The following is a 15,829-nucleotide window of genomic DNA, read 5'->3' as shown; positions in this document are numbered from 1 at the left end:
AAGGAGCCGCCGCGGTGTTCCCGTGGGAAGGAGGTCAGCGCGGGGGGGGGGGGGAGGGAGAGCCGGGCTGCCAGGAAAGGGGCCGGGTGAGGCGGTACGACAGGGGGGAAAGAAGTCTTTTTTTTTGTATTGCAGCTTATATTTTATTTTATTTTTAAGATCTAGACTTGATAACTCCGATCCCGAACTGACCGGTGTCCCCGTTAGCTGGAGCCGGAGGCCGGGCCTGTCCCCCTGGGCCCTGGCGCGGCCCGGCGCTCAGCGCACGCTCTGGGTTTTCGGCCCCGGTGTTCGGACCGGTCTTTCCTCGATGGCTGAGGTTCTGCTCGTGAGCGCCCCGCGGGCCGCGGTCGTCGTGCCGCTCCTCGCCCCCGTCCTGCCGCTCCCCCCGCGGTCTCTCTCTCCCCGGCACCGGCAGCGCCCCGAGGGGCGGCGGGGAGAGCTGGCGCCTGAAGGTGAGCTCTCCGGGCAGAGAGAGCAGCCCTGGAGGCGGATCGGGGTCGCTCACCTCAGCAGCGACCGCGCTGCGGAACTGCTGGCCAAACCCGGCGAGTCTGGGATGGACAAAGCCCTGGGGTTGCTGCGGGAGATGTAGCGGAAGAAGTCTGCTTTTATTTTTCCAATCTGCCTCACTTTACATTTCTTCGCTGAATAGCTTCCGTTTCAGAAGCTCCTTAGGAAGGGTTATTGGTACTGGTGTTTAAGCTTGGTCTCTTTGATACTGGCGTTCTCTGACTTTATCTGCAGAGCGTTGCTATCTGTTCCCAGAAGGTGAATACCCCAGTTTTCCAGTGATACTTGTTTTCTACAGAAGAATTTAAGTAAAGCCCTGTTTTTCCTGCCTTTGGCTTGAGGATCCATGGAATATCGCTGGCAGTCTCTATAGGCTGCCCAGCATAGTTCTAAAGTGTACATATCTCAATAAGTAAGACTTACAGAGTCTGATCCTGACGTAGAACCAAAGTGCTTTTCAGATGCCGTGTTTGTGAACTTACCATATCCTGCCACTGAGGAGAATCAAGCCGTTCGTCAGCCTGGATTCAGGGAGTCACCTTATGTCAGCAACGTTACAGAACTATTTTAGGGAGGGAAAGGAAGAACAATTATCCTTTTTAGCCTTCAGGAGAATTTTAAGTACACAAAATGTAATTACTAAAATTGAAATTTATCCAGTAAGCTAGAATTAACCACCCTCCTCTCACAAAAAACGTAACAGCAGCACCACATGACAACCATGAATGTCAATTTAAAAGCACAAGGCTGTGAATGAAAAGCCGATCTTTAATGCGTGCTGCTGTTTGTCTTCCTCCGTTCTCTGTTGCAGCCGGTGCGTTGCCATCTCCTGCTCCCCCCGTGCGCTCTCCTAGACCCAAACACAACACAGGCTTTTTTTGACCGTAACGCGTGTGTTCTGCTGGGGCATTCAGGGGCTCTGTCACCGCGCATGGGGTTCCCGTGCAACAGCATCAACACACGTCTATGGGCCAATGCCCGTGAAACCTTACTTGAACAAAACAACAGCAATGCTTTTAGAATATAGACGTGCCTAATCTATAATTCAGTTATAAAATTGTTTTGGATTTGTATTTCTATCCATTTCCCCATAGAAATGCTAGCACTAATCCCGTGTGTTATCTCCAGACGCCCGTAAGAGAAGTATGAACTCCGTGACCGCGCTGCGTGGCAGCCGCAGCCCCTGTACGCCCGCAGGTAAGGACAGGATAGAGCACGGGCACGGTTATAACCCAGCCGGATCTCCGTGGGTATGTAGAAGCCTCTCCCTAATTAATCACAGTAATTGCACGGTGCAGAGCTAGCCCGTGATGTAACGGGAGGTTACCGGGGCCGGGCGGGGGCTGCGCGGCCTTTTAAGGGAGAACTATCTGCTGCGGGCGCGTCTCCTCCGGCGCTGCCGTCTGCCCCCCTCCCCGGCCTTTCGGCTCCGGGTGATGGCCTGTGAGCACGGTAACTGCGGGGGTCCCGGGGGGCGCCTTTGTGCCCCCTTAAGGCGTGCGGGCCTTAAGGCCGCGGGGGGGTTGCGCTCCCCCGCGCTGAGCGGCGCGGCCGCGCTCCACCGGCCGCTCGGGGGCTGCGGCTGGAAGGAGACGGATCTTTCCGAGGCGCCTGGAAGGATAAATTCTTTAAAAGGCGCCGTGGCAGGAGGAGCGGGCTGTGCGGGGGCTGCGACTCCCCGCGCTGCGCTGTCGCCTCCCAACCCCGGCCGTCGCCTCCGCTTCCCTTAGTCCTGCACGACCGCGGGAGGGCTTGAGGAGACCCGCGGCTGGCGAGCGCCCGCGCCAGCCCCGCCGCTCCCTCGGGCACGGCGCTCCCCGGAGGAGCAGCCTGATGCGCTGCGGCTCTCCCTTCCCAGGGGACGGTGAGCCCGGCAGCCGCGGGCACGACCCCTGCCGCCCCCGTCTCCCGCCCGGGTGCCGTCCGGCGCTCCGGAGACATGGAGGAGGACAGAGGGCCGAGCGCTAAAGGCACGGGAGCGGTGGGTGACCTGAGGAGGAGCTGGCAGAGCTGGGCAGAGGATCGCATCCAGTACCAGAGGAAGAACCCCTTCAGCGGCGAGGCCGGGCTGGCCTCCAAAGCCCTGCGTGCTCCCAGGGGAGACTCCACCTACGGGAGACCCCCCGAGGGGTCTCGGACGGAGCAGCGAGGAAAAGACGCTCACTCCCACGTGGGCAAGGAGGTAGAAGAGCTGTGCCTGGTCATCAGAAGGACTGGAGAGGTGGGAGAAGATGGACACGTGAGTGTGACCTTCGGGCAGCTGTTCGAAACCTACGTGACTATCTCCAATAAAGTGGTGGGAATCTTGCTGAGAGCCAGAAAGCACGGTCTGGTTCGTTTTGAAGGTGAAATGCTCTGGCAAGGAAAGGATGATGATGTGGTCATCACTTTACTAGAATAAGGCTGTGTCACCTAATGGATTCTGCTGTGGGGTTCCGTTTGGAAAAATGTACCTGGATACCATCTTGAAAGAGGTTTTCAGTATGGAATGTCACCTCCGCTGCTTACTGGGACGTGCGCAGGAGAGAAAATGGGCAAGAAGGATAAAAAATATCTCTGCAAGAATGGCAGAGGTTTGGACATAAGTCACCAATAATGAACTAACCCGTCACGCTGCTATTGGAATGTCTTTGCCTTGTTACCCCCCACGACCACGCACGCAGCAGTTCCTCAGATAACTCTGCTGCTTTACTGCTTTGGGCTGCGGAAAGGACAAATACTAACTCGCTACTGTTCAACGCTGGTGGTGCCGGCTGCGAAGTACTCGCTGGGGGGGGCTTTGGATTTGTAAAACACAGAATTGAAAACTTTTATGGGAATTCATATACTTCTTCAAAAAAAGAGCCTGGTATGTAACAGAAGCTTAAATTATATTCACATGGTGAAACTGAGTAAATGGAAGTTACCTTCATGCAGTATATGAAAATTCACAAATTTACAGAAACATCACAGCAAGGGTATTTGATGGTTCCTAAATTACTTACATCTTGCATGCATTTCGGAGAGCTGCACTAGTGCTGGTATTTAATAGTCTATTCTTATCATCATATCTTCTCCTAATCTTCTGTCTCTCTTGTTTTTCCTCTGTATCTCACTGTTTTCACCCGTTCTGTGCTTCTGTTGCTGCATCGTACCCTAGAGATCCCAAAGCTCTGCAGCCTTCTTGGTGATTTCAGCCGATTCCCCTTCCTAGGAGGTCGGGTGCCACAGTGTGAAGATGTGAAAGGCAACGGACACTCTGCACTGCGGCACTCTGCCTTCCTGAAAAGAAAACAAAAGGCTCTAGCAATTTTGTTTACAACAGGAGAGTAGCGATCCTGCAGTGCCAAATGCGTAACTAAAGGTATAGCGGTGCGGTCCCACACCTCCTGTGTCTGAGGCGGTTCTTTCAGAGGAGGGTTGCGAGTTCTCCAAACTGGGAGGAAAACAATGATCAGCGAGTGAGGCTGAAAGATAACCGGTAAGAATTTCCTTCACGGTTACTCCAGGGGAACTTTTTCTATGTTTAAAGAAGGAAAAAAAAAAAAAAAAAAGATTGGTTATATACAGTAGTTGTAATAATGCTATTAAAAACAATCAGGAGCTGTATTTACAATAGTTCCCACCAAGAAAACTGTATAATTAGAAATATAAAGTTCTATTTTTTACCAGTGCAAATAAAAGCTTTTATGTGGTGTTACCTACAGTACTTGATGGGTCTTCAGCGTAAGATACTCTTTTGCCTCAAAAGGATATTGAAATTTAATATAAATTATGACCTTAATAAAAGTGATAGATTATTTTGTCCTATTTATATGAAAGAACACTATGCAAAAAGCCTAAAAGAACGGGTTTTGGTTTGACATTTTCATCCAATGGGGATTTGCATTGAAATAAGCCTTTGGACTGGACGAATAAACCCATGGATTTAATTATCCCTCTGCCTCCTTTTGGCCGTGAAAAGACAGTGATAAGCAGCAGAGGAGGGCAGAGATGGCTGTGCTGCAGTCAGTGTCTCCGGGGGACGGAGTCGGCTGCAGAGGGAGCGGGGAGGGGAGACAACGGGGGGTTTCATCCCCCCAGAGTGTCGCTGTGTTGGGAAGCGGGGAGTAGGTGCTGCAGGTGCTGCTGTGTGTGCCCTTAGTGCCCAAACCCTCCTGCTTCCTGAACAGATCTGTGTCCTGCCGCTGAAAACAAGACACGTAACTTGTGATCTTAACGCGTTTAAAATGTGGATTTCGGCTCCCGTCAGACAAAGCCTGGACGGGCATTCGGATTTCAAACTCAATCAAGCTTTTTGTAATACAGCCATGGAATGCGGTTTGTTTAATTCTTAACAGTTTTCACATGCAGTCGGTGCTGCTGTAGCGCTCACAGAAAGCGGTGTCAGGCGGTGTGGGTGTTGCCAGCTGACTGACAGGATGGTTGTACGAGGAACAGTAGTAAGTTAAGAGACACAGAGTTGAGGCCGTGTGTGGCCTGAGCACCCCGAGATGCGAGTCCGGCTCATGCAAACTTACTAGTGCTTAATTAAGGCTGGCTCAAGCAGTTAAATGACAGGATTCTAGGCTGTATAAGCAGTTGGTGTTAGGTGCCCACATGGCCTCTGTGGCCCCCTGCTCCCGCTGCTGGGTGGTTTAAGCACCACCAGAGCACAGCTACAGGAGCTTCACACACACCCCCATCAGAACAGAGAGCAGCAGAGTAAGCCCCAGGGAAATGGCTTACCAAGTTTATCAGCGACTACAAAAAGCTTGCCCTATTGTGGTACTTGGAATAAAACCAAGGATTATTATCAAAAAGATTAGTTATAGAGGGATGGCTATTTTTAAACAATCAGAGAGCCAAATTCCCTACCTGCCAGCTTTAGCTGAGCATTCTCTGAAGAGTGACCAAAATCTTTCCGTGTGCCTGTGAAATGGTTCTGAACACCAAAAAGCTGCCAAACTGGGTCAGGCTGACAAATCCAACCTCCTGCTTCCAGCAACGGCTGGTATTTCAAAAGAAGTCTGAAAGACAGATAGTACAACTGGTCAGTTTGTCCACTGGTACACGCCAAAACAAATTCCTCCCCAAGCCTGTAGAGTCAGGAGCGCATCGTAGCTCATGGACATGGCTCCATTCAGCTACCGGTTTACAAGCTTTACAAAATTCTGCTTCTCCCCTGCAATGTGGAGATAAGTATCTGCAGATGAAACAGGAATTTAAACTTTTCAACAGGCAACTTTTCTGCAACAGGCCCCCATTGGACCAAATGGAATGGAATTTTTCAAGTTACTTTCAGAAAAATCGTAGCACGCGAGGTTTTCTAGTATTACAGATCGTTTAGAGTAGTAAGTAAAATCTGACCTTCCAAAAGGTGTTCTTGCTCTGCTCAGTAACTTTCAGCTCTTCAAATCTCTCCTAAATTTCACTTCTTTGTGGCGAACTCCCTTGGTCATCTTTCCTCTTCTTCCGCTTGAAGCCGTGAATTCTGCAGGTTTTTGGTCTGTACGTTGTATAGGGATTTGCTCTATTTCCTCTGGTCAAACACTGAAGGCACTTTCAGCACTTCAATAAATATTGCACATCTGTTTGAAATGACAGTACGTGAGGTTTTAGGCAGCATTATATTGTTTGTTAAATTTCAAATACGATTTTCAGGTTTGCTCCCGTTCTTATGCTTTTATTTACAACTCACAATTAAGAAGACTTCATAGCAGCCTGGAGAGCTATTACCAATTTAATCCCATTGAAAATGCTGTCCTTAGTCAAAACACCAACTTTTTTTCATTCTACATTAGCAGTGCTGTATGGGTAACGGTGTCATCCTTCAGAGGGGGCAGTTAGTACTTCAGCACAAAGCAGCGTTCTCTGGGTTCACGTCAGGTTGGAGGTTTATGTAAAACGGCTGAGCAAAAGAGCACAAATAGAGCTTTGTCATTCCCAACCATGCAGTCAAAAAAGCAGCTTTTCTCAGGAGCGCTAATGCGGATGAAGGAACAAGAGCCAGGGGCCGTTGCTCCACAGCTTCCCTTTGCCCCTCTGGCTCCCAGAGAGCAGAGCTGCTGAGTAAGTTCACTCTCCAGCTGTATTTTATCACTCTTTGCTCGCTGGGAAGCTCCACAGGTGACTGTGGAGGTTTTAGAGCGGGGCTGGAACACTGCTGGAGATGCGGGGATGCGGTTGATGGGCTCTGCTCGCCGCCTCCTCCAGGGGCTGGCCGGGAATTCCGACTCAAAAATTCCGTACTCAAAGCACTAGGGCAGGCCTGTCAGAAAATATTTCTTAGCCTAATTAAAAAAATTATCTCCTGAGTCCAAGAATACTTGTCAATACAGAAGGAAAATGGAACACGGTTCTGTGCTGAAAAACACTAATGAGATACTGAGCATTCATCTCAGTAATTAACACGGCCCCCTGTAACACTGTGTTTGAGGCCTGTCTGCTCCTGTCAGACAAGCTGAATTCCCCGTCTTGCTCCTCAGCAACATTTGGGAGCTAGATTCTAGCCCGCTTTTTACCTTTGCAGTCTTGCTGTCACTAGTGGGACCCTTCTCAAACGTGAGACACAAAGAGTTGACCTTGGTGCTCCTGTGAGGAGGTGCTGGGCCCGGCTGCGGTGGGGACGGTTCTCCTCCGTGTTCTGTGGCTGACGGAGCGTTGGTCACACACCGTTTCTGGCCACTGCTGAGCATCAAGGCCTTCTCTTTCCCCTGCTCTGCCCCTGCAGCGGGTGAAAAGCTGCACATCCCACACCGTACAATGTCAGGCTCAGCAACAGGCACTGAGGGAGGTTTGGGGGATAAGAGGGAGGCGGCTATTGCTGCTGGCCCGCTCGTGGGAGGTCGTGAGCGATGGCCCGCACACCACCCGCCTTGGGTTTTATTTTAGTTCCTCTTTCCTTCATTTATTAAACTGTCTTTCTCTTGACCCATGAGTTTTCTCACTCTTGCTCTTCCCATTCCTTCCCCAGTCCCGGCAGGGTGTGAGGAGGGAGCGAAGAGCTGTCGGGATCAAACCCCCAGTCAACTGTTCCAGTGCACTGGGAAATCATTCCAGGATTACCATTTATTATGTTCATTAATCCTTTTTGACAGCAGTTCATGTAGGTACTTTAATATTACATGTCACAGTTAAGTACAGTTACATAAATTAATTACAAATCAGAACACACACAGTATTAACTCTTGAAAGACCTTACTGTTGGGATGTTCCACCAGGCCGGGGCCAGCGCAGACCTCCCCGACTATTGCACAGAAGCAGCCAAAGTTCAGTGCTTTAATTCACGCTCTTCCTACCTAACATTAGAGATTAAACCCCCAAAGGATTGCAAATGACATGCGAGCACTAATAATAACAAGACATTGTGAGAAAAGAGAGGTGTCAACTTTTCTGGGTAGAAAACATTGCTCTTCAGAAGTGTGTGAACTTTCTGAAGTGTTATTAAAGTTTACTGTAAGAATATTACAATTCATTGTACCACTAAGGCAAGAGGTGCTGAGAAGATTCTGTTGAGGGAAGCTTGGGGGTGCCACAGACCATCGTCACCTCAGCTGCACCCAAAGGCATCAGCCAAGGACACGCAGTGAGTTGGGCACCAAGAACGCGAGGGAAGAACATGCACTCCATGTTTTCTGGAGTCTGCCTTAATAAGGCCCTGGAACGCAGAGCGCCAGCACCGCTGACTCCATCACGCAGCAAAGGCCAGCAGTCAGCAGGTTCCTCAAACCACCCAACATGTCCCAGTTTTGGGCCGAGTTCCTGCTATCCCAAATTCCAATCCGATTGCAATTACACCAGCCTGCCACACACTCACTGCACTACAGACTTTTCTCTTGTGACTTCATCTGGAAATCAGATTCAGCCAAGGCATTAGTAATCTCCAAGGCACTTCCAGTGAGATCAGTATCAGAACCATCTAAAAATTTGGATATTTTTTTCTATCATCATGCAGAAGAGTGATATAATAAATCAATTCCTCTGAACCCTTCACATTTTTTTGTAAACCTAGAGTAACTAACTTGAAATACTGTGTACATAAGAGAGAAAAAAAAATCTTTAAGTCCAACATACAACCACTTACACATACATTCAAACTATATTCTATGTCATATAGCATTATCACATCTCGGGCATCTATCGTAGTAACATTTACTAAGTCACTGTCATGCAAGTAGGACAGGTAATACATTACAGTGGTTTAGCACCCGAAAGACAGTAGTGTATTTTCAGCAACATACCTACTCACAACTAGGCATAAGTAACATATCATACAAATACAGATGGAAACGTAAATGTTTTAGATGTTACTCGCAATCCCAGAACAACGCATCTTTGAAATAACAGCTTGATTCCGCAACAAACATTCCCTTCGGGACCAAGTACCTGCTGTTAGTAGTGACTTGTTGCCTTAGTTGTAATAGATTCTGCTGCTACACCCCGCCTTTTGCTAGGAAAAGTGCTCTGCGTGTGTGTGTATGTATTACATATGTAGATATATACAAATAAAAACTGTAATTAAATACATCGCCTTATTGTCAGAGAAGTGTACAGACTGAAGTACCCAAATAGGAGAGTTTCGTTGGCAGCTACAAATTCTGCATGTATTTCCTCACAAGGAACTAAAGCTTTTTTTATCCTGGTATATTATTGGCAGCATGAAACTGTGCAACCTTAAATCAGAGTTCAAAGACAAGGACCAAACCAGCCAGCGTCACAGGGCTCCCAGTGCTTTAATTGGCAGCGTTGTCCTTTTGCAGGCGCTCGATCAGCTGTTCAGCCTGCGAAAGAGAGAAAGCGAGGCGTTAACTACACCCGTGCTTAGCCAAAAATTCCATCTTAAAAACAGTGAGAGAGCACTCACCTGTGTGGTTCGTGTCACCAGACACACATCCCTTTGGTCACGTCACTGCGCTCACACGTACCTTTCTCATCCCAGGCTATTCGTGCACCAGTGTGTAACTGGGGAGCTGGGTCTTGTGTATGGACCGGCACCAGCCCCAGAGCCCCCAGAGGGGCTCAGGGCAGAGGGACTCTGCCAGCACTGCTCTCCCAGCCAGGGTGGGCACAGGGAGACTAACGGGGGCACTTTGGAGAGAAATCACCAACAGCCTTTTTTTTGCCAGTCCCACTGAATTAATCTTTCATTTCGAACTAGTGCTTGAGTTTTATTAAGGTCTCCAAAGGAACCATCTTAAAATGTGAAAAGCTTACGTTTGGCACGTTTTAAATACACACAGTAAAAATGCCATCAGCTACTTAAGGTAGGAACAACTTAATGGGAGTTAAGTAGGTCTTGCAGTTTATTTGCAAATAAATCTAGATAAAGCATGAAGCAAGTGAAAATGAAGCGATCTGAGCCTTGCTTTGCATTCTTAAACAATTATCACATTCAAGCCATTGTAATTTACAAAAAAAACCCAAACCCCAGGAACAACTCAAGAACATTTTCCAAGTTAACAACAGGGTGAAATATCTTTTGAAGCGCACCCATATCGGACAACCACACTCGGCAGAGATCTCCCTGAGCTCATCCAGGAGGGCAGGCAGTAAAACCACACGCTGTGCTTACTGAGGGCCAAACGTCTGTGTGACGCTCCACACTACAGCAGGGACATCTGCCTTGTTGAGCAGGGGAGATGGCCGGCGAGGCTCCGAGCGGTTTCTCTGCGAGGGCTGTCTCTGTGTTTTAGAGGAGACAGCCCTTTCTCAGCACCGCTGCTCCAGGGCTGTGCGGTGCCAGCGGGACGCTGGAGTGGCACTGCAGGGACAGCCTCTGTGCTGCAGCAAAGCAGCCAGAGATTTTCCAACAGCGATTTGGGCAGTACAGCTCCCTCTCACTGCTTATCTCTGCTGACATAAACCAGTACAAACAGCGCCTTTGTAAAACAGGTGCTGGTTTCAGTCTAAAGATGACAAAATACACGTGAAATGATAAAAGCAATCCTTAGATGGCCATGTTTCTCACCTAAACTGGCAGAAGCAGAGTATGTACAATACGTGGCCCATCACACTCGAATACATCCTCTCCCATTAAAGAACAAACACTTGCCAAGTGTCCTCAGAAGCACATTGTGTTACTCTGAGCTACACCTTAGATCCCAACTACTGAGAATGCTGTTATCACTCCACTGCCCTTCATAATCATAAACACTGAAGTTCCATTTTACCATTGTATTTTCTCAAATACTTAATGCAAAATATAAATAATTAATAATTATAGTAATGACACAAAAAAATTACTCAAAGAAAGTTTAGACATACTTAAAACGTTAGAAAGATGTCATGTTTTCAGTTTGCAATTGCGAACCTCCCGAGAAGCCCATCCACGTTACACTTACCGTGATAAACCAGTAGGAGTTGAGTCTGTAGACGAGCCTGGAGAGGAATCCCAGCTGGCTGGCTGGGGCCAGGACATGAAGGTGCAAGTGGGATATTGAGCAGAACGGAGGCCAGTGGAAACCCATTCTTCAGGAAAGGAAAACAAGTAAAAAATACCAGTGTTGTTAATTCAGGAAGAATTGGAACATCACAACTTAGTGACCATCATCACCGGGATTAAGAACTAAACTCATCACATTTTCCTTGTACATAAAGGCAGGAGCAAAAATAGGCTCTTTCCTTTCATTACACTCTCAGGAAACATTCTCAAAAGCCATTAACCTCCTCCTTCACCTCTCTGAATTTAAGATACATTTTGTTAAAAAGGGTGGTTTAAAAAGTAAAATACATTTTAATGTATCATATCTGATTTTCAGCTGGAAAGACAACTGTCACTAGATCAATGTAGTTTCTACCCACTTTAATCGCCAAGGCCGAGCTCCCTACACTCTGCACTGTTTAAATCACATACAATTTATTTCGGCTACCAATGGCACTGGCTTCAATCAAAGCGCGCAGCACAGAAATCAAGTGAATGCAGGTGTGACTGAAGCACCAGACAGTGCCCTGCCTGAACAGGACGTTCCCTCTCCTGTGGAACCCTGGATTTAGAGCTTATTTTCAGCACATCATTAAGGACCATCCCTCTAGATGAGTTGTTTGAAGTGCCCTCCCTATCCCAGGTGTGGTCAAGAACGAATCTCAGAGCTGGAACACAATCTGCGCTGGCGGTTCATCAGAAAATAAGAGCTTATATTAAATGCCAGCGCATCCTGCTTAAGAAGTTAGTACAGGAATGTAGACCTGACTTCTTCAATAACTCATGCTGCAGTGGATGCCACCGTCTCTAAAATAGCTTTCTGAGAAGTAAAACACATACTCAGTAAACACAGAAGGTTTCCACCACATACCTTACATCGTTCAAGTCATTAAAATTATTTTTCTGGAGGACAGCTTTTCCAACTTCCATCATTCTCTTCACTGTTAAACACAAATAAATTTCATTTAGTGTTTAAGTAATATTTTATATATCATATCTCTTCAAGTAATTTAAAAAAGGTATTCTTCAGAGTATTAATTTCAACAAACTGATTACACTAAGATCACAAACGTGCGTTTTTCCAAATATAAATACTGTCACTACTCATCGTCAAAGCCTGTCAGGACAGCGTTGTACAATGACTGACAAACATTGCCACTGTTACCCATTTCCACACCAATGATGCTTCTAAGTGTGATGTTACTGTAACAACTTTGGCCAAAGGTATGTTATCACCACACCCTTATAACGACACAACAAATACCGATTGGCCAGAATGACGATGTTTACACTAATTCCAGTGTTACATCTCCACAAGCTACGGGACTTTGACCTCAGCCTGGTATAAGTGAGGAAGTTTCAGAGATGGTCCACAAATTTAAATTAAATTAGAATAAAACTCTCACTCCTACTTACTACTATGACAAAGCTTCACTACTGTATCTCTGAGAAAAGGCACAACCCTAATACAAAAACACCAAGGAATTGTCTAGAAGCCAAACACACACAGAAGTTGTTTCTGGAGAAATCTACCCTGTGTTTAGAAGAGAAACACAGTGATGCAAGATTTACAACACGCAACTATAATTCTTTTCTTGCATCACCTGCAAATTGCCCTAAGGCAGAATTTCTGCATGCGCGTATGGCTGTCGTTTCTTCTGTTACTCAACACACTTAGCCAGGCATTTCCTATGAAACAAACTCCAGGACAAAGGGAAAAAAAAAAAAAAAGGCAAAAAAAGCACCTATCAATAATAAATTATAACTTCAATATTTTAGAATTTTATCTTTTCCAAAATTATTGAAGTTTACTGGAACACCATTTCCTTTTTTCTTCTCTCATTTTTTACCAAAAAGTAATGCAGCACTTATTTTAAAATAAACAATTTTAAAAATTCTTCTATAATTTTTCATATAATTTGAAATTGCTTAAGTACCTAAGAAAAAGCAATGAAGCAGCATATAAATGCATAAAAATAAAGCTGTGGTTCCAACAAAGCGTGGAGATATCTATATTCCATGCAAACAAAAACGATTTAATGCACTGGTACAACATTCTTACAGAATTGCAGAAAAAAACGTGCCATTCTAGGACAGCGCACGGGAGTTCCCAGGAAGGGTAAGTCCCTACACACACATACACCACCTCTATTTCCATGTTCACACCCTCAGCCAAATGGCGCTCAGAGGTGTAATTTACTCGACGACACACTATTTAGGACTGTGCTAAATTGTTTTCCTTTAGGTTAGCACATACTCGGAGCCTCACCTAGAGGAACGTGTTCTGCCTTCAGCGTTTTGCAGTTCCCCATGTGCTCCACCGGCACCACCAGGTAGTGGTGGGGGGCGCTGGGTCGGATGTCCCTGAAGCAAACCAGGTCTTCGTACTGAAAAAGGATGCAAACGCATTGAATTGACCGGGATACTGGCAAAGAGCGGGTGACACAGCCCACCTTCCCCACGGCGATGTGGTACTTTACACCGTAGCCAGCAAACCCCCTCGCACTCTCAGCGCCAGCTGCAGACACCGGCGCTCCGTGTCCCCAGCCCACCTCCCGCGGGGGGATTCCCGGCGACCGCTTCCCGGTTCCCAGCTGCTGTGCCAGCCTTCACGGACGGAACACGTTTCCTCTCTGATCGCCCCCACCTCCGTGAAGGAGCCGAGGGCCCGTAAGGCCACCCCAGGCCCGCCGAGCCGGCCCCCGGACCACCGCCTCGCCCAGAGGGCTGGCGCCGGGCGACCGACACGCTCACGGGCTTCAGAGTCCCATCTTCCGTTCTCACATCAACCCCCTCGGCCCTTCCCCGCCCTCCCGGAGCCCTGCCCTCCCGCAGGCCCCGGTGCCGCGCAGGGGAGCCCTCACACCGGCGCGGCCGCAGCCGGAATCCGGCCCCTCGTTAAAAACCGGCAACGAACAGCCACCACCACCACCCGCCCGGGCCCCCGGCGGGGAGCTGGCCGGACCCGCACCGGCGGCCGAGGACAAGGGCGGCGGGAAGGGCGGCAGCAGGAGCTCGGCGGGCGGGACAGGCCGCCGCCGCCGCCCGGGCGGCCCTCACCCACCTGGCAGGGCAGCAGCGCCGTGCCCGGCTCCTCCCGGCGGGCGATCCTGCAGAACACGCACTTCCCGTCGTAGCTGCCACCGCTGCCACCCCCGGCTCCGCTCCCCTCAGCGGCGGCCGCAGCCGCGGCCTCCTCCCCCGCCATGGCCCCGGTCCCGGCTCCCCCCGCCCCGCACCGGCAGCCCTCGCCCCACCGCGCCTCCGCGCGCGCCCCCTGCCGGCGCGAGGGCGGGGCGGCGCCCCCACGCGCTGGCCGCGAGCACCAATGGCGGGGCACGGACAGCGGCGCGCGCCGCCTCCGCCGCCGAGGGGAGGGAGGAGACGGCGGCGGTGGCGGCGGCGGGGCCGGGGCGCCATGGAGCCGTACGGGTTAAGATCATCGAGTCCAACCATCAACACAACCCTGTCAAACCGTCACCGAGCCATGTCCCTCAGCACCACCTCTGCCTGGCTCTTAAATACCTCCAGGGATGGGGACTCCACCACTGCCCTGGGCAGCCTCTGCCAAGGCTTCACAACCCTTTCTGTGAGGAAATTTTTGCTAATTCCATCCTAAACCTCCCCTGGTGCAACTTGAGGCTGTTTCCTCTTGTCCCATCACCTGTTCCTTGGGAGAAGAGACCGACCCCCCCTGGCTACACCCTCCTTTCAGCTGCAGAGGCTGCAGGCCATCACCCTGCTCCAAAGGAACTCTGACATAAACCCCAATTACTTTAATTAGGACAGGCCAAGCAGGGCTGTGTGCCTTCTCAGATTCACCCCTCAGAGGGACAGGCTCCTCCAGGCAGGTAAAATGACGGATTCCCTTGATATTTTGAAGCAAAGCTCCAACCACACACACTGAATTACGCCCCCAAAGCATCAGTAAAAACACATGCAGTCTGCTCACCCGAAGTTTTCACTAAAAAAAGGTACAAACTGGGAATAAAATGAACGCATTCTGAGCTTATTTGAATCAACTGCTTCCAGAGCCAATAGAGGGCATTTCTAAGCTGTAGCTAGCTTCAAGTTCTAAAAATGCTTTCTTAATAATTTGCATTTTAAACCGCTTGCACTGCTCATTAGACGAGAGCTGCAGAACTCCTGACCACAGAATTTCACTGGTTTATGTTCTTCGTGCAGCCCAAATGGCACAAAATATTTGTCCCACAGACGAGAGGCCGCAGTGTTTAAGGAGGTAACGAGCTGCAAAATTTAGAATGAGGTTTTTCAGAAATGCCTGTCTTTCAGAGCCGGCGAGCTGTGCCTGCACTAACAGCACATGCTCCCACCTCACTGTCAATCTGCAATTCAACACTCTCCAGAAACAAAAATCTTTCTCCGAGTCCCACTAAAGAACATGCTTCACATTGCAAGAACCAGCTTTTACTCTGAGAGAAAAATTACTATTGACTGTAATTTTCCTTTTACTTTACATTAAAAAAATTCTTACGGCCATTTCACCCAAAGCAGGTTCGCAGATGCCATACTTGTTCCCTTTCATGTGTAGTTTGTTTTTTCTTAATAACACCTCTGCGTACCATAAAACCAGGAAAAGCCAAGAACCGAGTACTTTGAAAACACTGTATGCCCCGTCTTGCCCGGAGAGACAGAAAAACACATGAAGACTTTAGCAATCTAAGAAGGTGCACACACAAATTATGTACAGGGAGCTTTGACTTCTGGGAACGGGTTGGTCAAAAAAGAGGAGGGAATAATGTCCTTCACTGCAGCAAGAGCTGCCAGGTCAACCGTTTAACCATTTGCTGGGGTTCCTCAGCCCTCTGAGCGAACTCAAACCACAGCTCTGCTTTAGGAGATCACAGAGTCACAGAATCGCCTGAGTTGGAAGGGACCTTTCAGATCATCGAGTCCAACCATCAACCCAACGCT

The 15,829-nt window shown here is 48.8% G+C and overlaps 1 protein-coding gene across 1 annotated transcript; it reads right to left on the bottom strand.

The window, feature by feature from the left end:
* Positions 1-7,363: 7,363 nt before the first annotated feature.
* On the bottom strand, positions 7,364-14,114 carry HINT3 (histidine triad nucleotide binding protein 3). Its single transcript, XM_074168455.1, has 5 exons — positions 13,959-14,114; positions 13,164-13,281; positions 11,766-11,835; positions 10,815-10,941; positions 7,364-9,254 (listed from the first exon to the last, which is right to left on the bottom strand). The coding sequence occupies exons 1-5, from the start codon at positions 14,100-14,102 to the stop codon at positions 9,207-9,209; spliced, it is 507 nt and encodes a 168-aa protein (XP_074024556.1). The 5' UTR covers positions 14,103-14,114; the 3' UTR covers positions 7,364-9,206.
* Positions 14,115-15,829: the final 1,715 nt, after the last annotated feature.

The sequence above is a fragment of the Numenius arquata genome, chromosome 2 (assembly GCF_964106895.1).
Source record: "Numenius arquata chromosome 2, bNumArq3.hap1.1, whole genome shotgun sequence".
Taxonomy (NCBI): Eukaryota; Metazoa; Chordata; class Aves; order Charadriiformes; family Scolopacidae; genus Numenius; species Numenius arquata.
The sequence above is the reverse complement of the archived record's forward strand: the minus strand, read 5'-3'. Positions and strand labels throughout refer to the sequence as shown.